This window comes from Carcharhinus amblyrhynchos, chromosome 8, assembly GCF_965287045.1.
Source record: "Carcharhinus amblyrhynchos chromosome 8, sCarAmb.v2.hapA, whole genome shotgun sequence".
NCBI classification, from domain to species: domain Eukaryota; kingdom Metazoa; phylum Chordata; class Chondrichthyes; order Carcharhiniformes; family Carcharhinidae; genus Carcharhinus; species Carcharhinus amblyrhynchos.
This window is the reverse complement of record NC_137331.1, coordinates 19,307,511-19,332,576: the sequence shown is the minus strand read 5'-3', so window position 1 is coordinate 19,332,576 and position 25,066 is coordinate 19,307,511. Positions and strand designations below refer to the sequence as shown.

The window sequence follows — 25,066 nt, the reverse complement described above, 5'->3', positions numbered from 1 at the left end:
ATCATATCTATACCTACCAAGCCATAGAACTATCTGTAACTTCCAATGCCATTAGATCCCATATACTCATCCAGAAGTCTTTTAAAAGACCCCAGTGAGTTTGCCTCTACGACCACCGACAGCAGCCAGTTCCACTCACTCACCGCCCTCTGAGTGAAAAACTTTCCCCTAACATCTCCTCTGTACTTGCTTCCCTGCATCTTAAACCTGTGTCCTCTCGTAGTGACCATTTCAGCCCTGAGAAATAGCCTCCGAGAATCCACCCTATCTATTCCTCTCAACATTTTATAAACCTCTATCAGGTCGCCTCTCAACCTTCGTCTCTCCAGGGAGAAGAGGCCTAGCTCCCTCAACCTATCTTCATAAGGCATGCCTCCCAATCCAGGCAACATCCTTGTAAATCTCCTCTGCACCCTCTCAATAGCTTCCACATCCTATAGTGAGGCGACCAGAACTGTGCACAGTACTCCAAGTGGGGTCTGACAAGGGTCCTATAAAGTTGCAGCATAACCTCCCAACTCCTAAACTCAATCCCTCAATTAATGAAGGCCAGTACACCATACACCTTCTTGACCACATCCTCCACCTGCGAGGCCGATTTAAGAGTCCTGTGGACGTGGACCCGGACCCCAAAATCCTTTTGCTCTTCAACCCAGCTAAGACTCCTACCCTTGATATTGTACTCCTGCATCCTGTTGGTCCTGCCGAAAATGGACCACTACACATTTATCCGCATTGACGTCTATCTGCCACTTCTCCGCCCAGTCTTGCACCCTATCTATGTCACACTGCAACTTCTGACATCCCTCCAGACTATCCACAACACCACCAACCTTCGTATCGTCGGCAAACTTACTAACCCATCCCTCCACTTCCTCATCTAGGTCATTTATGAAAATGACAAACAGCGAGGGTCCTAGAACAGATCCCTGGGGCACTCCATTGGTGACCGACCTCCATGCAGAAAAAGAGCCATCCACAACCATTCTCTGCCTTCTGCAGGCAAGCCAGTTCTGGATCCACAAGGCCAAAGCCCCTTGGATCCCATGCCCGCTCACCTTCTCAAGAAGTCTTGCACGGGGGACCTTATCAAACGCCTTGCTGAAGTCCATGTAAACCACGTCCACCGCTCTTCCTTCGTCAATGTGTTCAGTCACATTTTCAAAGAACTCAATTAGGCTCATAAGGCACGACCTGCCCGTGACAAAGCTGTGCTGACTATTGCTGAGCATTCTAAACTTCTCTAAATGCTCATAAATCTTGTTCCTCAGAATCCTCTCCATCAACTTACCAACCACTGAGGTCAGACTCACCGGTCAGTAATTTCCTGGGCTATCCCTGTTCCCTTTCTTGAAAATAGGAACCACATCCACAATCCTCCAATCCTCTGGAACCTCTCCCATCTCCATTGACGATGCAAAGATTATCGCCAGGGGCTCTGTAATCACTTCCCTCACCTCCCACAGTAACCTGGGGTACATCCCATCCGGTCCCGGCAACTTATCTATCTTGATAGAATTTAAAAGTTCCAACACATCCTCTTTCTTAATATCCACATACTCAATTTTTTCAGTCTGCCGCAAACCTGTAGTACAACCTCCCAGATCACTTTCCACCATGAATACCGAGGCAAAGTACTTATTAAGCACCTCTGCCACGTCTTCCGGTTCCACACAGACTTTTCCCCCTTCACCTTTTATAGGTCCTATCCCTTCTTTTCTCATCCTTTTACTCTTCACATATTTGTAGAACGCCTTGGGATTCTCCTTAATTTTACCCGCCAAGGCCTTCTCATGTCCCCTTCTGGCTCTCCTAATTTCCTTTTTAAGCTCCTTTCTACAAGCCTTATACTCCTCTAGATCCTTAACATCTCTTAGCTCGCTGAACCTTTTATACACCTTTTCTTCCTGACCAGGTTCACCACAACCCTCGTGCACCAAGGCTCCCACGACCTACCTAAACCTCCTTGTCTCATCGGAACGTTGTCATGCATAGCTCCAGCCAAACATTCCTTGAAAATCTGCCACCTTCCTTCAGTACTTTTCCCCAAGAACACCTCCTTCCAGTTTACTCGTCCAATTGTCTGCCTGATGTCATCATATTTCCCCTTACTCCAGACAAACACCTTCCTAGCCTGCCTGATCCTATCTCTTTCCAATGCTATCGTGAAGGAGATAGAATTATGATCTCCATCTCCAAGATGCTCTCCCACTGAGAGATCCGTCACCTGTCCTGGTTCATTAGCCAGCACCAGGTCAAGTACAGCCTCTCCTCTCGTAGGCTTATCCACGTGCGGTGTCAGGAAACCCTCCTGAACACACCTAACAAACTCCTCCCCATCCAAACCCCTTACCCTAGGGATATTCCAGTTGATGTCTGGGAAATTAAAGTCTCCCATCACGACAACTCTGTTATTAAAACATCTCTCTAGGATCTGTTTCCCTATCTGCACCTCAACTTCCCTGTCACTATTGGGCGGCCTATAGAAAACACCCAGCAAAGCTATCAACCCTTTGCTGTTCCTAACTTCCACCCACAGAGACTCCGTAGACAGTCCCTCCATGGCATCCACCTTCTCTGCAGCCATGACACTGTCCCTGATCAACAGTGCCACTCCGCCACCTCTTCCCCCCCCCGTCCTTCCTGAAGCATCTGAATCCCAGCACCTGAAGTATTCAGTCCTGTCCCTGAGACATCCAAGTCTCTGTAATGGCCATCACATCATATTCCCAAGCAGCAATCCACGCCCTAAGCTCATCTACTTTGTTCACTACACTCCTGGCGTTAAAATAGACACACCTCAGACCCTTGGTCTAGGCACTTCCCTTCTCCATAACCTGTCTAACCTCCCTCTCATACTGTCTACAGTCCTTCTCTACCTGGGAGCTAACGTCCTCGCTCTCAGTCTCCTCATCTCTATTCCCTCCCCCCAACCTTTCTAGTTTAAAGCCCCCCCAGTAGCCCTAGCCAATCTTCCCGCCAAGATATTGGTCCCCCTGGGATTCAAGTGCCAGCCGTCTTTACTGAACAGGTCACACCTGCCCCTAAAGAGGTCCCAATGATCCAGGAACTGGAATCACTGCCCCCTGCTCCAGTCCCTCAGCCACGCATTCACCCTCCACCTCATTCCATTTCTGCTCTCACTCTCCCACGGCGCAGGCAGCAATCCTGAGATTACTGCCTTCGCGTTCCTCTTTCTCAGCTGTCCACCTAATTCCCTGTAATCCCTTTTCATGACCCCTTCCTGCTTCCTGCCTACGTCAGCAGTACCTATGTGAACCACAACCTCTGGCTCCCCTTTCAGGATGTCTGGGATGTGTCCAGAGACATCCCGGATCCCAGCTCCAAGGAGGCAAACCACCATCTGCGACTCCCGTCTGCGTCCGCAAAAACGCCTGTCTGATCCCCTCACTATGGAGTTCCCTATTAACACTGCCTTGCTACTCTTTTTCTTACTTTTTTGAAGTACTGGGTCAGGCTCAGCTCCAGAGACCTGGCCACCGCTTCCTCCCCCAGGTGAGCTGTCCCGCCCAGCAGTACTCAGACAGGAGTACTTATTTTGAAGGGGGACATCCACCAGCGTGCTGTCCATCACGTGAGCTTTCCCCTTCCTAACTGTTACCCACTTTCCTTCTTCCCGTTGCCCCGATGTGACCACTTGCCGGTAACTCCCGTCAATTACCTCCTCATTCTCTCTAACGAGACAAAGGTCTTCAAGCTGCAGTTCCAGTTCCTTAACCTGGTCCCTTAGGGACTGCAGCTCCACACACCGAGCACAGATATGGATGTCTGGGAGACCAGGAGCCTCCAGGGCCTCCCACATATTGCATTGGCAACAACATACTGGCCTCACACTCATACTTACCCTTTTTAGAAATACAGAGAAAAAAGTAATAAAGAAAAAAACTTATAAACTTACCTGCCTCACCCTTTTTGCTTAGGCCCTGTGAGTCAAAGCCCTTCCAGCTCACACAAAAAACAAAAACAAACTTACCTGTTCTCACTCCGAGCCCCTCTCTTTTTTAGGTTAGAGGACGTGGGAGGGTGGGGTACTGTACCTGTGTAGAGTATCGGGATTCCTCACCAGTCCAATTTATGGTAAGGAAAACAAAATACCCAAGTCCCTTTGCAAACTACTTCCAGTTTCCGGAATAAAATTTTAAAAAAAACTAGCAAAGTTAATTTTAAATGGTGGGCAATATTATTACTTTTTTAAATGAACCAGAAAGAGCAAAAATAGTTCAACATATTTTTCAAGTAAAACATTTTTCAGGGGTCTTGAGTTCCTCATTTCTGTGACATTATCAAAATCAATCATCTGTAATCATTATAGATGATTGATGATAGAGAGGGGTTTTGTCATGATTACAGCAGTCGTTCCATTATAGTTGGTAAATAACCTTGAGCTTGTGAACACTGGAATTCAATAATAAACAATTTTGTGCTTGAAATAACTTCATATACGCTTCTTCTATACCATGTTATTACTGCTCTTATTGGCATGCTCTCCCAATAGCTGACCTGGTTAAGATAGGTGGTGTAAGAAGTCTCACAATACCACGTTAAAGTCCAGCAGGTTTATTTGGTAGCAAAATCCACTAGCATTTGGAGCACTGCCTTTTCGTCAGGTGAGTGGGAGCTCTATTCACATACAGGGCATATAAAGACACAAACTCAATTTACAAAATAATGATTGGAATGCGAGTCTTTACAGGTAATCAAGTCTTAAACGTATAGACAATGTGATTGGAGAGAGCATAAAGCACAGGTTAAAGAGATGTGTATTGTGTCCAGTTAGTGAGATTTTGCAAGTCCAGGCAAGTTGTGGGGGTTACAGATAGCGTGACATGAACCCAAGATCCCAGTTGAGGCCATCCTCATGTGCGCGGAACTTGGCTATCAGTCTCTGCTTAGCGATGTGTGTCATGAAGGCCGCCTTGGAGAACGCTTACCCGAAGATCAGGGGCCAAATGCCTGTGACCGCTGAAGTGTTTCCCAACAGGTCGAGAATACCCTTGCCTTGAGATTGTCGAGCAGTGTTCATTCATCTGTTGTTGTAGCATCTGTGTGGTCTCCCCAATGTACCATGTCTTGGGACATCCTTTCCTGCAGCGCGTCAGGTAAACAACGTTGGCCGAGTTACAAGAGTATGTACTGTATACCTGGTGGATGGTGTTCTCACGTGAGATGATGGCATCCGTGTCGATGATCCGGTACATCTTGCAGAGGTTGCTGTGGCAGGGTTGTGTGGTGTTGTGGTCACTGTTCTCCTGAAGGCTGGGTAGTTTGCTGCAGACAATGGTCTGTTTGAGGTAATGTGGTTGCTTGAAGGAAAGAAGTGGGGGTGTGGGGATGGCCTTGGCGAGATGTTCGTCTTCATCAATGACATGTTGAAGCCTCCGGAGAAGATGTCGCAGCTTCTCCGCTCTGGGGAAGTACTGGATGAGAAAGGGTGCTCTGTCCATTGTGTCCCGTGTTTGCCTTCTGAGGAGGTCAGTGCAATTTTTCGTTGTGGTGTGTCGGAACTGTTGATTGATGAGTCCTGTTCTTATGAGGGCATCCTGCAGCGTCTGGAAGTGTCTGTTGCAATCCTCCTCATCTGAGCAGATCCTGTATATGGAGGGCTTGTCTATAGGGTATGGCTTCTTTAACATGTTTAGGGTGGAAGCTGGAGAAGTGGAGCATCGTGAGGTCATCTGTGGGCTCGTGTTATAGTGAAGTACTAAGGTGACTGTCCTTAATGGAGATGCACGTGTCCAAGAATGCTACCGATTCCAGAGAGTAGTCCATGATGAGTCTGATGGTGGGATGGAACTTGTTGATGTCATCATATAATTGTTTCAGTGATTGTTCACCATGAGTCCAAAAGGAAGAAAATGTCATTATATATCTAGTGTATAGCATCGGCTGAAGGTCCTGTGCTGCAAAGAGGTCTTGTTCGAACTTGTGCATGAAAATGTTGGCATATTGAGGTGCAAATTTGGTCCCTATGGCTGTTCCATGTGTCTGGATGAAGAACTGGTTGTTGAAGGTGAAGACATTATGGTCCAGGATGAAGTGGATGAGTTGTAAAATTGCATCTGGAAACTGGCAGTTGTCAGCATTGAGTACTGAGGCAGTTGCAGCAATAACATCATGGTGAGGGATGCTCGTGTAGATTGCCGAGACATCCATTGTGACAAGGGATGCTGTTGGTTCAACTGCTCCATGTGTGCTGAGTTTCTGTAGGAAGTCCGTAGTGTCACGATAAAAGCTGGGAGTTCTTCATACAATGGGTTTCAGGATGCCCTCGATATAGCCCAAAAGGTTCTCGCACAGGGTCCCATTGCCCGGTACAATGGGATGGCCAGGTGTGTTTGACTTATGTATCTTCGGGAGGCAGTGGAGATCTGTAACGCAGGGAGTACGTGGGATGAGAGCACGGAAAGTGCTCTGAAGGTCCGGATCAAAAGCCTTGATCAGTCTGTTGAATTGATGGATGTGCTGTTCTGTCAGATCGGCAGGTCTGTGGTTTTCCCCATTGTTCAGTTGTTGCTCTACTTCTTTGCAGTAATCCATTCTGTTCAGTATGACGATGGCCCCTCCTTTGTCTGCTGGTTTGATGACAATGTTGCGGTTGGTCTTGAGAGCACCAATGGCATTCCATTATGCTTGGGTGATGTTAGAGGCTGTCTTGAGAGTGCGGCTGACGAATCTGGTGTTGACGCCTCTCCTGATGGCTTGGGCATACATGTCAAGGGCAGCGGCCTTCTAGGGGAGTCGAATTCGACTCTTCCCGCTTTGATTGCTGCTCTGTGGATCTCTGACTGTTCTGGTTCATTGGCTGTCTCATTGTGTTCGCTGTTGGCGTTGGGGTTTGTGGAAGAATTCCTGCAGCCTCGTATGCCTGATGAATTCCTCTGTGTCTGCTGCAAGATTGGTGGGGTCTATTTTGGTGGTGGGGCAGAAATTGAGCCCTCAGCTAAGAACTTCGATTTCATCTGGTTGAAACGTGTAGTCCAACAAGTTGACAATGGACTTCCCTGCAGTGGTACTGTTTTCTACTGTGGTACCGCGGGAGACTTGGTTGCTGCTGGTGATGATGCCGAGTTTCTCAAGTTTCCTGTTCTTGGTGTGCATGTAGATGGTGTAGTTCCTTTGTCTCATCTGCTTGGCAGAGTTTTGCAGCTGGTCTGCGTCCTGATTGCAAGTGGAAAATATGGACTCTATCTCTACAGCAGTGTTTGCCGTAGAGCTGGTGTAGGTGGTGGTTGAGGAGCGTGAGAGGGGTGCGACGGCAAAGTCTCTCAGCGTAGTCTGTGTTATAAGTTGACCTGAGTGGGTTTGTGATCTGTAGTCCTTTTGGTATCTTGTCTGCTTTCTTGCATCTTTGTAGAAACTTGATGTCTGTGTCAATATGTATGATCTTCTGGGAGATCCTCACCACTTGAAGCTGGCAGTTTGTGGTTCCGATGGTAGTCATGATGTGGAGATGCCAGCGTTGGACTGGGATAAACACAGTAAGAAGTTTCACAACACTAGGTTAAAGTCCAACAGGTTTATTTGGTAGCAAAAGCCACTAGCTTTCGGAGTGGTGCCCCTTTATCAGGTGAGTGGGAGTTCTATTCACAAACAGGGCATATAAAGACACAAATTCAGTTTACAAATAATGGTTGGAATGCAAGTCTTTACAGGTAATCAAGACAAAGATACAGACAATGTGAGTGGAGAGAGCGTTAAGCACTTCTGGTAAGCATTCTCCAAGGCAGCCTTCATAACACACGACAACGCAAAGTCACTGAGCAGAGACTGATTGCCAAGTTCTGCACACATGAAGACGGCCTCAACCGGGATCTTGGGTTCATGTCACAGTACCGGTAACCCCCATGAATTGCCTGGACATGCAAAATCTCACTAACTGTCCTGTCTGGAGACAATACGCATCTCTTTAACCTGTGCTTAACGCTCTGTCCACTCACATTATCCGTACCTGTAAGACTTGATTACCTGTAAAGACTCTCATTCCAACCATTATTTTGTAAATTGAGTTTGTGTCTTTATATGCCCTGTTTGTGAATAGAGCTCCACTCACCTGACGAAGGGGCAGTGCTCCAAAAGCTAGTGGCTTTTGCTACCAAATAAACCTGTTGGATTTTAACCTGGTGTTGTAAGACTTTTTACTGTGTTTACTCCAGTCCAACACCAGCACCTTCTCATCATAAGATAGATGGTAGCATAAATGTGCAGGGTAGGAAGATCTGGCAGAGAACAACTAAACTACAGCTCCCCATGTTTTAAGAAGAGGAGGCAGGGGAAAATAGCACCATGAGGCTGCCAAGGAAAAAGCATATTGGACCCACGGCATTAGGAACTTATGAAGCAAGGAAGTTACTCTCAGCTTCATGAAGCCACCAGTTCAGGTACTGGCACTGTGTGTATTTTAAAGAGTGCACATTGTGGGTCGAATCTAGTGTATGTGATGTGGTTCACATCGGTGACACTTAAAACAGGTGTTGTTATAATACAAGTGTGGCCATCTGACCATGATCAGGTGGCAACCAGTCAATAGCTGAAGTGCGCAGACCAATTTCAGCATTACCTGATGTGGAGGCTGCCTACCAGCCCTATAATCAGTCTCGTCTTGTAGATTATAATCATTGTCCTCCCTCACCTGATGAGTCAGTATGCCTCCAGACTGGACACCATTTGGAAGAAGCAGTGGATGTAACAAAGTAGAATTTCTTCTTGGTGAGATCTTCAATGTCCATCAGCAAGAGTGATTTGGTAGCACAACTACAGATCTCTGGGTCCTGAAGGACAGATCTGTCAGACTCTGTCCATGGCTGGTAGTGAGAGAAACAACAAGTAAATCTCTTTTTATATTCTGTATTATTATTTCATAAGCTCATCCTGTGTTGGTGTCTATTTCATTGCCTCCATTGGTAACAACTGGAGGTGAAGTAGATTTTCAGTATGTCATTTCTGTCATTGCTTGTGGGTTTATCATACTCATTCTTTGGTGGCCATATGTCTAATTTACTTGTTGCTTTATTAATGCAGTTTTCTACAAATCCACTTCTTTTACACTGTGATAATTTGATTTTGCAATTTTTATACCTGATGATTTTTAAAGATTCACTCCCAATTTCTTTTTATTTCCTTTTGCCTTCCTCTTTAGTAAGTACACTTCTTTGCATTTTGATTTACATACAATTTTCCTTTTAGTGCTTTGCTCTTGTAATGTTCAGGCATTTAAAACTCAGGTGTGGCATCAACTAATTAGTCCCCATTTATCAATTCTTCAATCCTTGGGTCTTGATTCCGGTCGCTGGATTCCGGGGAAGTGCCGGAAGATTGGAAAACGGCTAATGTTACGCCGTTGTTTAAGAAGGGTGCCAGGCAAAAGGCGGGGAATTATAGGCCGGTTAGTTTAACGTCTGTGGTAGGTAAAATGTTAGAATCCGTCATTAAGCAGGAAATTGCGAGGCATCTTGAAGGGAATTGCTTGATAGGGCGGACGCAACACGGTTTCATTAAAGGGAAGTCGTGTCTGACAAATTTACTGGAGTTCTATGAGGATGTGTCTAGGGCAGTGGATAGAGGAGAGCCGGTGGATGTGGTCTTTCTGGATTTTCAGAAGGCGTTTGACAAGGTACCTCACAAGAGGTTATTGCAGAAGGTCAGGGGACATGGAGTTGGGGGTAGGGTGTTAGCGTGGATAGAGGATTGGTTGTCAAATAGGAGGCAGAGAGTGGGGGTCAATGGGTGCTATTCGGATTGGCGGTTGGTGACTAGTGGGGTGCCCCAGGGGTCGGTGCTGGGGCCTCAGCTATTTACCATTTATATAGATGATCTGGAGGAGGGAACCGAGTGCAGGGTGTCGAAATTTGCTGATGACACCAAGATTGGGGGAAAGGCAAATTGTGCGGAGGGTGTGGAGAGTCTGCAGAAGGATCTAGATAGGCTGGGCGAATGGGCCAGGAAATGGCAAATGGAATTTAATGTTGGCAAGTGTGAGGTGGTCCACTTTGGTAGGAAGAGTGGTAGGAAGGACTATTACTTACGTGGCAAAAAACTGCAGCAGGCGACGGTGCAGAGGGACCTCGGGGTCCTTGTGCATGAGTCGCAAAAACCCAGCTTGCAGGTGCAGCAGGTGGTCAGGAAGGCGAATGGGATGCTGGCCTTCATAGCGAGGGGGATTGAATATAAAAGTAGGGAGGTCTTGCTGCAGCTGTATAGGGCATTGGTGAGGCCGCAGCTGGAGTACTGTGTGCAGTTTTGGGCGCCGCACCTGTGCAAGGATATTTTGGCCCTGGAGGGAGTGCAGAGGAGGTTTACTAGGCTGATACCGGAGTTGAGGGGGTTGAGCTATGAGGAGAGGCTGAATAAACTAGGCTTGTACTCGCTAGAGTTTAGAAGAATGAGGGGAGATCTCATTGAGACGTATAAGATGATGAATGGGATGGATAGGATAGAGGTGGAGAGACTCTTCCCGCTCAAAAAAGACAGTAGGACTAGGGGGCACAGCCTCAAGATAAAGGGGAGGCGGTTTAGAACGGAGTTGAGGAGGAACTTCTTCACTCAAAGGGTGGTGAATCTCTGGAATTCTCTGCCCGTTGAAGTGGTGGAGGCTGCCTCGCTAAATATTTTTAAGAAGCGGGTTGATGGGTTTTTGATAAGAGAGGGGATTAAGGGTTATGGGGAGAGGGCGGGAAAGTGGAACTGAGCCACGACAGATCAGCCATGATCTTATTGAATGGCGGGGCAGGCTCGAAGGGCTAGATGGCCTACTCCTGCTCCTATTTCTTATGTTCTTATGATGCTTTACCACAGTTTTTCAGAGAGAAAATTCTTACTTACAGCTGGGCAAAATTCAACATCATGAAAATAAAATAAACATGAACAAACAACTGTACATTGTACCATTAATTGCATTTCAGAGTGCCCAACCACTTATCTTTTTGGTCCAGTCCATTCTAATCATTTCACCGTGCAACCACGAGACTGAACAAAATTGCACTTGATTTTTTTCATGTTAAAATGAAGCATGAACTGTAACCCAAAAGCTAATTGGAACTGGAGTTTGTCTTGTGATTTTCTTAAATTGAATTTCAAATTTTCAGAAATAACCACAATCAGCATATCATTCAAAACAAAATAAATTAAAAAGCTTGGAGCTGGGGATGGAAAAAACATCCTATGAAGCCAACAATTGTTTGAGCAGAACACACAGCATTAAGATTCATCACCATCACATACTGATGTACAAGAAAATATCAGTACTGCCTGAAAATTATAATCTTAAAACCGTCTAAATCTCAAAGTAAAAAGCTAAACATATTTTGTTTTAAACTCTGGAGAACGATTACACACAGAATTGCAGCTATCCACAATTAACATTCTAAGAATCAATATTCTGACCAAGTATAGCAGACATTTTATGAGAGATCCAGTCACAGCATAAGTATTGATTTCAGTCATCTAATCAAAATGAAAGCCCTGCAGAGTCTAATTGCTCTCAAAAGATACTCCACATGCATGTTGAATGGATGCAGTGATAAAAAGTTCTGCTTAAAACAGAAAAGATTGTGATTCATATTAATGCCCCAGCAATTTTCTGGGTTTGATCTCCAATTTCACTGCCCTTTTAATGCTTATGTGGACACTGCCACTTTCTGTAAAAAACTTAGTTGATCCAGTTAAATAAAGATCGTGGCTACATGAGCAGCTTAAGGCCTCGATATTCTGTGGTGAATGACTCATCATCTGACTCAACAAGAGCCTGTCCATCAACTACAAGGCACATGTCAGAGGTGTGCTAGGATATTGCCCACATGCCTGCATAATTGCAGCTCCAACACATTCAAAAAGGTCAACATTATAGGACAAAGCAGCCCACTTGATTAACACCCCATCCAACACTGACTCAGTGACAGTAGTGGTTATCGACTCACAATACACTGCAGCAATTCCTCCAGGCTAACACGAGATCCCTACCAATTAAAAAGGGCATAGGCAGCAGGCGCATGGGAACAGCACCAGCTGCAAGCTCCCCTCTAAGTCATATTCCATCCATATATGAAAATACATTGCTATTCCATTATCATTTGGTCAAAATCGTGCAACTCCCTAACTAACTGCACTGTGACAGTACTTTCAATACAGACTACAGTTTTGGGAGGGCAGTTCACCACCTTCTCTAGAACAATTAGGGATCGGTGATAAATCTAAACCTTGTGAACCGTAACTGTATTCCAATCAAAATAGGTGGGATAGATCACCCAATTCCAAGTTTGCCGCTCTTGAACCAGGAAATACATATGCTCCATTGGTAATGAGGTTAAAGCTGCCAGCTCCATTTACACATATTCCAGAAAGCAACTTCCTGCATCTATCCCAATCATATGAAGATTTGGAAAAAAATTGGGGAAGTGGCCTGCTGCAGTGTTACAATGAAAATCACCTTTTGACTTGGCATCTCCAAGCTTCCAGTTAACAAGGATTTTGATTTGCTGGTTAGATCAGGTATATTCTGAAAGCAAAGTCTGTGTCACAGTTTTATAGTTCTTGATGCTCACATTCCAATACACTGCTTGGTACAGTCCTCAATCACTGATGTTGCTTTAGCACATACATCATAATCTAATCAATGAGTGGAACGATCCATGCTGCATCTCAGCTGTTGGCTTCAGGAGCTTTATAAGTATCTAGGGCCTAATTTCACCATGTTGGTTTCCTTTTCTCTTTAGGACCTTGTTCACCCAAACTGTGAAGGCCATTAAGTTTTATGACTAATGATCTTCAGCTGGGTTTTCACATTAGCGGCTACGTACCAATTATACCTACCATGTTGGCAACATTTCCCATCATTCCTAAAAAAGGCTCTCATATCTAAGTTTGTGTATTCCAGAGCTATTAATGTATAAAAATGAAATCATTTGTTACTCCACGTCAGCACTGAACTATCAGGTTTAATGATTTTAGATTATAACTTCTGCTTGAATTTCGTTTCTTTTTTTAATGCTCAGTTCAGATTTTTCTAATTTCTTTATTCCTTCACTTTCTATGGCCTTCAAGCCACTTACATCTCATCTGGACATACATTTTGCTTTATTTTACTGTACTTTTTAACCATACCCTTTACCACTCCCTGTGGCTTTTGTACCATGAAAGCCTTTGCCATTTAATCTCTCGTGCTCTCCACCCTATCACAGATTTTTCCTTTTGATCTTCCATTCTCCCTTTCACTTGCTCAGAACCTGTTACATTTTTGTAGTTCTGTATCCGGGATGGATGAGGAAGAGAGTGTTTAGCAAGTTTACTTTTAAAAACAATTTGTAGAAGAAAGCCTTCCCAATACAGCTTCTATCATAAATCATTTCCCATCTTGGTGCTGCATCAGAGGTTAATTTTATGCAAAATAGTGAGAATTCCTGGGCAACTTCACAGTGGGTTCAATGTCCGGCAGCACAGTGGTTGGCACTACTGCCTCACAATTCCAGGGATCCGGGTTCGATTCTGGCCTGAGGTAACTGTCTGTGTGGAGTGTGCATGTTCTCCCAGTGTCTACGTGGATTTCCTCCAGGTGGTCCGGTTTGCTCCCACAGTCCAAAGATGTGTGGGTTAGGTTGATTGGCCATGCTAAAAGCTGCCCCTTAGTGTCCTGAGATGGGTAAATTAGAGGGATTAGAGGGTAGATGTGTAGGGATATGGGGGTAGGGTCTGTGGTCGATACAGACTTGATGGGCCAAATAGCCTTTCTGCACTGTAGGGATTCTATGATTTATATGATAAACAATGTATGTTGGCATTGCAAATTGCCTCAATTCACCATCCAAGTTTAGGTCAGTTTTTGTATTCAAATTGTGTATTTCTCATCCATGTAGCAACAAATCAGAGTCTAAATAGAAAAACAAATTATCACTAAAAAAAAATGCTCAGTCCAATCTTCAACACCTGAAACATAAAAAGACTGCTCTGTGAACTCCCATTTACCTCATTTGAGTAATAAAAACAGAAACACTCCCAAATCACAACAAACAAGTTCCAGCAGGTTGAGCTAAATTCAGTGCAGAAATAACAGACTCTTGGATATAGCTCAATTAATTCTGGCCAGGTTCTTGCCTAGAATTGGATGCATAGGATAACAGGGGAGTTGGAAAACAGAGATTCATTGTTTGATAATTCTCATTTGCAAATAATCTGTTCCAAGCTCAACAGCAACAGTGAACCCAAGAATGGAGATGTGAATTGAATGTTTTAACTCACTCAGAATATAAAGTGGTAGGATTTAATCCTCAAATGTGCCAAGAAGTTCATTTGTAAGTCTACTTTTTCCCCCAGTAGTAGTCTGGCTGACCGCCATTCTTGGGTTTATATTTGAACCAATCCAGAAAACAAAATGAGTTTTAAAAAACTATTATTTACAAAGCTTACCTGGAGCCCAGAGACACAGCTACTTCAAATATTTTATGCAGAATGTTCATTTACATACATCATCACAAGCCCATCTTCAAATGGCATGGCTCTATCAGGAAGTCTTTGATAATGTTAAGATAAGACAAAATATTTCAACTCATTTAAGTGAAAGTAACGCTTCAGAGTCACGATAGATATAAATGCACCTGAACAAATGTTTCTCCTTCTGTGGGATTCTTTTGATGCATGGAGGAAAACAGAAAAAGGGAGCAGTAGCAAAAATTACCTTTGGTAATGTAAAAGTCATTTTTTATTTGTGTTTACATTATTCTTCATGTTCCCGACTGAGTTTTCAGGGCACCTAACAAGTTTAACAGTTAAAAATCATAAAACATGCAATTTATGACAAAATGAATAAATAAAGGCAATATTTTAGAAACAGCTAGTAAAAGGAAGTGTAAATGCAGAAACTTAAGTTATTATTTATTTTCATTTTACATATTAAAACAAATTTATACGTACATAGCTTGAATGCATGATACAAACCAAAAAGAATGCATGGAACAGGTTACCATGCACTTAGTTGGCTCCCATAAACCAAAGTAAATAAATATTGCATCACACAGTCAGACAAATCCAGTTTTCTTTTCAAGTACCAAAAGAACTTAAAAGTCACAATATGCACTGTACCGACAGGAACTTAAATAAAATTAGTCGATGTATTGCACATCTAGCAGACAAGCAAGGATTCATCATCACTGGCTTCACTCTTCAGTGTTACTTCGAGGCACTCTTCAGGTATCTGGGCTGTATGGACTATTCCACAGTGCTCACAAGGTCCATCTCTATTGTTGGACTGTTCTCTGTGAGGAGTTGAAACATAATGTTGTCTAGTTCCCTGTACCCTATTGGGGCTAGGCTCAGTTATTGGTCTGCAACGGTCCCTCGCATCCATATCGGATGCGGCTTCAGAAATTGGAATTAACAATTCAACATCATCATCATCATCATCATCATCATCATCTCTTCCATGCACTCCATTATCAAGCTGTCGCAAGGGACTCTGGTTCTGACCTGTTGAACTATATCGCCCAATAGAAAACCGCACCCAGCGTAAACTCTGAGTTACCCTGCTCAGGGCACTGCTCAACTGCTGTCTTGCTGGACTAATGCTTGGCTGCTCTGAACTTCTCGATTGTGAGGGGACTACTTCAGTGGCAATATTAGTGTGGCAGCCAGCAGAAATCCCTGTTGCTACTACACCAGCTTCTACTGCAGAGGTTGGTGCAGCCTTTTGAGGTAGAGGGGCTGCTACACCACCAACTGCACCTGGCATATCTCTCTGTTCACCATCTCTATCTGCTTCATCAGAGTCCAGTGCCAGTAGACTTCTGTGCAGACTGTTCCTTTCTGGTTCCCTTGTAACATTTTGCTCACCAGCAGCATCACCTCCATCTGTTGATACAAGTGCCAGAGATCCCGAATTCCTGGATCTTGCAAAGCTAAAGACACGGTTCCACAGGTTAGATCGCCTACTGGATGTATTGGATCGAAATGAGGTCAATCCAAGTTGTGACCGCACTGCCAATCGGAGGTTTTCCAAAATAGATGCCTAAAAAGTAATTGAACAAAACTAGGTTCAGAAGTAAATCCTATAAAAACTTTAATTTATAAGGCCCCATATCACACCTCTCAAAATCCTCAAGCAACTTATTGCCCCAAAAATAATAATAAAACATTTTACAAACATTAATGTACCAAAAAGTAGTTAATTTATTGTGGTTCTGTTGAGTGAAGGAAGAACATTAAGTTATATGTTAAGATATTTATGACAAGTCTGATGAATCCAAAACCATTTTTTTATATTAGGTGCTGACTGGGTTGTTGTATACATCCAGCACTTCCTGCCTCCTATCCATACACATTGATTGACAGTTTTCTTTTTAAACCCAGCTTTCAGAGTTTACACTTCAAAACAATAGATCATTTAGCGAACTGCTTTCAAAATTAAAAAGTAGTTAAAAAGAAGATTTGTATAGAATTTAATAAAGAACAAAATGGATCCCAATTACACCAACATTTTCAGTATAGTCATGTTTTAGAATAGGGTTTAAAACTGACTTCCAATGCTGCAAGTTAATGTAGTGGTGATGGTTATCACATGAGAAGTTTACAGTTTTCCAGATTCACATAATTTCAATCCCCACATTAAACTGTGCACATGTCACATCAGGGAAATTACAGTGTAAGTTATGTAATGGAGATGGCAGTCCACTAGACATTTGTATTATTTTATGAACTGAAGTCTTCAAAAGAAATACAGTACAGATAAAAGTCACAAAATGAATGTATTTTTAAATCATATGTTTCCAATCAGAGAATATGCAGAGGATGATACCGCAAAAACTAGCAAGTTACTGGGAATTAAACAGGCAAAATTCATGTAGTGGTGGTGTCATGTTATAGATCACTCAGGGAGTCAAGAGTTGCTATGGTAACATACATTTACACACATGTTGCAATCTGGATCTATGGATAGAGATAGCAGAGGTACCAGCTTACTTTCCATCTCATGGATGACCAGAAATCTGTCCTGCTCTACCCTGCTACTGGCGTGTGTTGGAAGGATTTGCATGTTGATAGTCTATTTGGCTGCAGTATAAAATGTATGGCCTCAGGATGGCATTTGACCTGGAGTTTCTGATTCAGATGCTCTGCACCACAAGACCTTCTAAAAACTCATGTTCGTGCATCTGAAGGCTGAAAACATGCAAGGATGACTCCGGGCATCCAACTTCAAATCCCAGAGCACTTACCTGATTGTTGAAGTAAAGTGAACAATCAAGCATTCATATACAACTATTAATCCTGAACAATAAAGAAAACCCTTTTTATTTATGTTGAACAGCTGAAGTGTAGGTGGCATTAACTTATACTACACTGCTATCTTCAGGTTTTGCTTTGATAAATGAAATTTCACACCCACAAGACACTGAATAAAAGTACAAACATGATGCAGCACCACAGGAGTTTAAACTAATATTGTAATTACTATATCTATAATTAACAAGGAAAAGATAAACACTTTGAAACAACTACTTATCAAAGGGAAATGTGTGCTGTACTGGGAGCTCCTATATTAATCTATTGTAAATATTAAAACTAATTTGGTGAGTTTCAAAACTAAGGTGCTGAATTTATATAACTGTAATTACTGGTTATTACCTATTTGTAAATCTGAAAGTAGCTGAAATATATAAATAGTGTTTTTTTTAATGGTTTACATTTTCTGTACTATCCCAACTAATTTGCTGTATCTGAGAAGCATGCTACTTTATCCAAATACTTTTGATATATACTTTTTAACTTCCTATGTAAATGCCTTTCAAAACTATTGTCTTTCTTTCCTTTCTTTGATCCAGCTGCCTGGTACACCATGCTAGATTTTTCCTCTCCCATACCTTGCAAAATCTAGAAAATGAAGAGTTGTAAAATCGGGTTGTGAGCCCCACCAGCAGTACTTTTCCCTCCTCCTCTATCCCAGGGATACGGTCTCTTAAATCTTGTTCACCATGTTGCATTTAAATGTTGGAGGGAGCAGGACCCAGGAACCTTCCCGATTTCCATATCTCTATGAATTTCCAGGACAAAGGTGGCAGCAGGCCTCAGGACAGCAGTGCCAAAGATGGAAGGGGTTGAAGCAGCGAGGAATTTTACCTTATTCCTGCATTAATTGAGAACCCTATGTTTTAAAAGGGTCAGTTGGCAGAGTGTTTGCTCCTTTAACTTACGGTCTGCATCAGATATCCTGCACTTTTGTTTAATTGCAGTTACAGGGTCTTTCAATGATTATGATCTTTTCTGCTGATGAAATGACTGCAATGCAAGTAATGTTTCTTCAACAGGGCAAGAAAAATCCAATCAAATTGCCCAGCTTCACTCTGATCCTGAGTGCTCCCTTCTAATAGATTTCAGGCAACTCTACATGGCTAATGTTGGGGAATCAGTTAGCTCAGTTGGCTAGACGGCTGGCCTGTGATGCAAAGAACGGGGTTTCAATTTCTGTACCGGCTGAGGTTATTCACAAAAACTTGCCTTCTCAACCTTGCCCCTTGCCTGAGATATGGTGATCCTCAAGTTAAATCACCCCCTCAAAGGGGAGAGCAACCTATGGTCATCTGGGACTATGACGACTTTACTTTTTAACCTATTTTACATAATTAATAATGAAACACACACACTCCACAAATTGGTCAAACTTCATCCAGCTGGGTTCATAATTCACAGAATAGTCATAATTAAGACAAACCCAGAGTTTGCATTTTGTGCCTGCGTGTGTTAGCAGTACAGCTATGTACTGCACGAATAAACTTGCCATGTTTGAATTTTTCAATGCAAAACACCCAAATGGCAAATACTAATCTTGATTAAATTGAACTAAAATGCTCAACTTCACCGAGACACTAATTTTCTCAGTTTGCCAAATCATTCTAAATAATTAACAACTCTAGTTGATATCCTGATCTAATACAAACAATCCATTACAAGAGTTGAACACTATTGCATTTCATGAGTTGGTTAATCCTCTTGTACTTGCTAATCACAACATTCAAAGAAATTTCCAATTGTCTATTAAAACGTTTGAGTGATGTGCAGTTTTCTATTGCAAAATGTCCTGAAAATTCCTATGCCATACAATCCAAGAGAAAACTCATAACAAAGGTGTCAAAATTTAATTCAAGTGTTGGAGCTTTTGAACTTTAATAGTCATATAAATATAGATGATCAACCAACAATTTTAATAGAGATCAACAGTTAAATCAAAAATGGTTCTATCTACTTGCAGTTGAAGATTCTGTCCATTGTATCAGGGATTAAAAGGATCTTAAAGCATAGAAAGTTGACATTCCATTTATCACTACAAATATGATATCCAATTAGTCCTACTTCCAAGGCTTTTCCAATAGCCCACAAAACTTTCTTTCCTTTAAGTATTTATCGAATTCCCTTTTGAAAGTTACTATTGAATCCGCTGTACCTGCCCTTTGTGCAGCGCATTCCAAATCACCATAACAACTTGCTGCGTAAAAACATGTCTCTCATTCCACCACTTCCTTTTGCCAAATACCTTCAATCTGTGCCCTCTGGTTACCATCCCTCCTGCCAGAGGAAACAACAAAGAAATGTACTGCACAGGAACTGGCCCTTTTGCCAATCATGATGCTCTAACTAAACTAAAAAAATTTCTGCCCTTGCAGGCATCCGTCACTCTGTGTCAAAAACTTCCCTTGCACATCTCCCTCAACATTTCCACATCTTAACTTGAACCTGTGCTCCCTTATAATTGACACTCCCCCTTGGAAAAAGCCTCTGACTATCTACCCTGTCTATGTCTCTCATAATTTTGTAGAGCTCTATCAGGTCTCCCCTCAGCCTCCATCTTTCCAGTGAAAACAATCCTAGTTTATTCAACCTCGCCTCATAGTCAACACCCACAAGACTAGGCATCAGCCTAATGAACTTTCTTTGCAGTCTCCCCAAAGCTTCCACGTCCTTCTGATAGTGTGGTGACCAGAACTGCATGCAGTGCTTCAAATGCAGCCTAACCACGGTTTTATATAGCTACATCATGATTTCCCAACTCTTCTTCTCAATGCCTCAGCTGATGAAGGCAAGCATGCCAAATCCCATCTTCATCACCTTGGCCACTTTTCGGGAACTGTGGACCTGCACATTCAGATCCCTCTAGTTATGTTAATGTTCCTAAGGGTTCTGCCATTTACATTATAATTCACATCTAAATTCGATACACGAAAACGCATTACCTCACATTTGTCGGGATTAAACTCCATCTGCCATTTCTGTGCCCAGAGTCTCCAATCTATCTATATCCTGTTGTATCCTCTGACAATCCTGGCACTGTGAAAAGTCTGACAACACCAGGCACTATCAGCAACTCCATCAATCTTCATGTTATCTGCAAACTTACTAATCAGACCACTCACATTTTCCTCCAGATCATTTATATATGCTGCAAATATAGTTGCTCCTTATTTACTCCATCAGAACCTTTTGATTTTAAACACCTGTATTAAATTTCCCTTTTATCTTCCCAGCTCCATGGAGAACAATTGTAGCTTCTCCAGTCTCAGCACATAACTGAAGTCCTTCATCCTTGGAATCATTCAAGGAAATCTCATCTGTATCACTGACATGTCCTTCTAAAATGTGCTGCCCAGAATTGGACACAATACTCTGTGGGTGAAGCAGAGATTTATAAAGGTTTAACATGAGGTCCACTACTCCATTCCCTCTCCCTCAAGAGTTACTTCTGAGATTCGGGGAGAAAGTTTTGGTTCTCAGGGACTCCTTATTCATTTTCACAAGTTCAGGATATCATTCTTTCTCGAATTCCAACTATCTAACACAATGAAAAAGGAATCACAAGGCTATAGAGTCACAGCATTGGTGTAAATCTATTTAAGAATAGGAATCAATAACTTGAGTGACAATTTATTTGAGTGTTTCCTCACTATTCAGGATAAATAACATCCTAGCAATTCTGGTTTGACACCTCGTTAAAAATATCACTCAACGTACACATATGCACAGTATAGGCTACTGCCCACCAGAGCCAGTCATCCCCATCCAAGTTTTCAAATCCCTTTATAGCCTTTCCCTCCCATACCTCTATAACCTCCTCCAACTCCAGAACCCTCCAAGATATCTGCACTCCTTTAATTCTACCCCCAATTTTAACTGTTCCACCATTAGTGGTTATATCTTCACTATCAAGAGCCACAGCTCTGGGATTCCTTCTCCAAACATCTCCTTTCTACCTCTCCTTTCTCCTTAAAGAGACTCCTTGAAACATCATCTTTTGACCAAGCTTTGCGTCATCTGCCCCAGTATTTTCTTATTGGGCTTGATGCCAAATTAAGCTGTGTGACATTCCAGCAAGATGCCTTGGGACTTTTTAATCATATTAGAGGTTCTAGATAAGTATGAGGTGTTGTCATGGCTAAAGCTCTCATCAATGCCTTTGTAACTCCTGGATTCAACTACTGCAATGTTTTCCTGGCCAGCCTTTGCAAACCAGTGCTCACCCAAAACTCTTCTATCTGTATCCTCACTGCAGCAAATCACGTTCACCCATCATCTTGATCTTATTGACCTACATAATCAATGCCTTATTGAAAAATCCTCATCCTAAGTTTTCAAATCCCACCTTGGCCTTGCTTCTTCCCATCTCTCTAAACTTGTTCAGCCCTGTTATCATCTGAAATCTCTGCATTCCTTCAAATCTGAACTCATATGCAATTTTCATTCCTCCACCATTGATGGCTGTGCCCAGACCCCAAACACAAACATTATTACATCAACTTTATACAATATTATGACAGATTTAGAAAAGTTGAACGAAGAAAAGCTGCACCTATTAGCTGACAATAAAATGACCAGGGGACACATATATACATGAGGAGCAAGGCAAAGAGGGCAATAGTTCCCAGCTTCTGCAATGAAATAACAAAATCTATCATGATAAATTCAGTTGCTATAGTATCAGAGGTGGTGCCTTTCTGATGTGTAGCTAAACAGAAGGTTCATAGATAGCTTATAAAAGATTCCATGGCACTATGCAAAGGGAAGAGAACTCTCCCATTGTCCGGGCTTAACGCTCATCCACCAAATATGGATTGTCTGGTCATTCATTTTGCTGCTTGTGGGATCTCAATGTGCACACTACCACGGTTGTTACATAACAAGCAGCTTCACTTGTAAAGCAATCAAGTTGCTGTAATCTCTTTAAACCTTCCTGTGGTTCCTTAAGCCCTACATAAATGCAACTTTTCCTTGTATTTGTTTCTTTTTCTTTAAACTTTTTCTGATCTACAGCTACAGTCTGTGCTGCAGCTCACTCACTCCCTGGTTAAACTTTCATCAGGAGTTTTCTCACAAAGCTCAGTCTCAAAATATTGTCTCTTCTTCCCTCTAGTTATAGACGCAAGCAAATCAAGCTGGTAGGATGTAGATGGCACTGCTGCCTCTCAGCACCAGGAACCCAGATTCGATTCCTGGCTTGGGTGACTATGTGGAGTCTGTACGTTCTCCCCATGTCTGCGCAGATTTCCTCCAGGTCCTAGGGTTTCTTCCCACAGTCCAAAAGACATGCTGGTTAGGTGCACTGGTCATGCTAAATTCTCCCTCAGTGTACCCAACAGGCACCTGGGTGTGGCAACTTAGGGAGTTTCATAGCAACTTGATTGCAGTGTTAATGTAAGCCTATTTGTGATACTAATAAATAAAATAAACTATCTTCACTCGATGATGTGGAATTGCCGGCATTGAACTGGGGTAGGCACAGTAAGTAGTCTCACAACACTAGATTAAAGTCTAACAAGTTTATTTGATAGCACGAGCTTCTGGGGCGTTGCCCCTTCATCAAGGGAGTGGAGAGTTCAGTTCACAAACAGGGCATATACAGACACAGACTCAAGTACAAGGTAATGGTTGGAATGTGATTCAACAGATGCATTCCAACCATTATCTTGTAATTGAGTTTGTGTCTATATATGCCCTGTTTGTGAATCAAACTCTTCACTCACCTGATGAAGGGTTAATGCTCTGAAAACTCGTGCTACCAAATAAACCTGTTGGACTTTAACCTGGTGTTGTGAGACCACTTACTGTATCTTCAATCAATGCAGAGGCTAAGAAGATAGTTTGAATTTAAAACCGTAACAAAAGAATTGATATTCAGAAGTTTGCATTTTCTGATTTGTTTCAACATGCACAGATCAGTCATGTACGTTCCTATAGTTAGCCAGTCTGAACTGCACAAGCAGTGCTCTGGATATCAAAGTACTGAAAGATAAAGGCAAAAATGTGCAATAGTTCTCAACTTTCACAGCGAAATAACAAAATCTATTATAAATTCAGTTGCTATATGGTCAGAGATGGTGCCTTTCTGATGAAGAGTCATAGACAGCCTACAAAAGATTCCATGGCACCATTTAAAAGGCAGAGAACTCATCCAATGGTCCTGGCTTGTTTCCCATCCAATAATTATGGATTATCTGGTCATTCATTTCTTTGCTGTTTGTGAGATCTTACTTTGCATGCTACCACTGATGCTACATAACAAACAACTTCACATATTGCTTGGAAAGGCACTTGAGGGAAAGCAACCTGTAGGCCAAATGCATTGCTCTATAGATAGCTGACACGGACTCAATGGGTCAAATAGTCTCCTTCGGAGTCTTAATGGTTCTCTGACATGGTTCCTTTCTAAACCTCGCCATCCCTCTAATTTTCTCATTGAATCATAAAAGCTACAGTGCAGAAGGAGGCCATTTGGCCCATTGAGCCAGGACCAACAATTCCAACCAGGTCCTATCCCTGTAACCCTATATTTACCCTCCTAATTCCCCTGACACTAAGAGGCAATTTAGCATGGCCAATCAACCTAACCTGCACATCTTTGGACTGAGAGAGGGAATTGGAGCGCCTGGAGGAAACCTATACAGATACAGGGAGAAAGTGCAAATCCCACACAGACAGTGACCCGAGGCTAGGATTGAACCCAGGTCCCTGGCACTGTGAAGTAGCAGTGCTAACCACTGTGCCACCGTGTCCTCTTCTAAGATGTTTCTTATAGCCCATTTATTTGTACTAATACTTTTGTGGCTTGCTGATAACTTTGCTTGGTAATTGCTCCTGTGAAATGCTTTGGGTGTTTTATGATGTAAACACTAACTGTTCTCTGCGAGAAACTATACTGGTACAAATAAATAAACCAAGTATGTTTTAAAATCTGGAAATAAAATGAAATATATCAATTCTTTCAGTGTCCAACTGATCCCTTGGGCAGACGCAAGACAGCTTTCTCTTCACACTGTATCTGATATCTTTGAGCATTTGCCCATTGTTGAACATGCACATCCAAAATTTACTCATTCTCCATTTATGAGCTTTCTCCCCCATGTCCAATAAATCCCTGAACTGACTGTGACATTCCCCACTTCAACCTGATCAACTAGTGCTCCATAATTTTCTTCCAAGAAGCAGTTATTGGGAACATAGACAAATCTCCACGTCACCACCATAAACAGTGCATTCTCCATGGCAACGCCTTCACCAGAGTCGACTTGCCAACCAAACAGCCTTCACTTCTTAAATAATAAATTATTTTCCCCTTAGATTGGTATGCTTGTGAAGTGGACTGATGAATGCAAGATAAAAAGATTCAACGTGTTTTTTTCCAGCAAATGTTGTACCCTTGTTCATAAAAGGGTGCAAAGATAAACATAGCCACTGCAGTCCAGTAAGTTTACTCTTAGTGGTGGAAAATCTTGTAGAAACGATAATCCAGGCTGAATAGAACAGTTACTTGCACTAATGCAGGTTAATAAAGGAAACCTTGCATGAATGTTTAACTAAGTTGACTGAGTTATAAGATAATATAGAGGGTTGATAAGGGTAATGCAGTTGATGTAGTATATTTAATACCACATAATGCAACATAAAATGCACTTGTGAAAAAGCAAATGACCAGTTTGTCAGAAAAGTTGAAGTCATGGTCTGGAATTTTTCACTCCCGTCAGTGTCAGGCAGGTTTGGCAGAAAATATTGCCAAAGTCGCATTAGCGTGAAAGCGCCTTTTTCCATT

The 25,066-nt window shown here is 42.5% G+C and overlaps 1 protein-coding gene across 1 annotated transcript in view; it reads right to left on the bottom strand.

The window, feature by feature from the left end:
* Nucleotides 1–14,679: 14,679 nt before the first annotated feature.
* lrp12 (low density lipoprotein receptor-related protein 12) overlaps nt 14,680–25,066 on the bottom strand; it is a 66,076-nt gene continuing 55,689 nt past the window's right edge. The window contains exon 7 of the mRNA XM_080193730.1: nt 14,680–16,009. Coding sequence (XP_080049856.1) covers nt 15,128–16,009 — 882 coding nt within the window. The 3' untranslated portion in view covers nt 14,680–15,127. The remainder of the gene's footprint in view (nt 16,010–25,066) is intronic.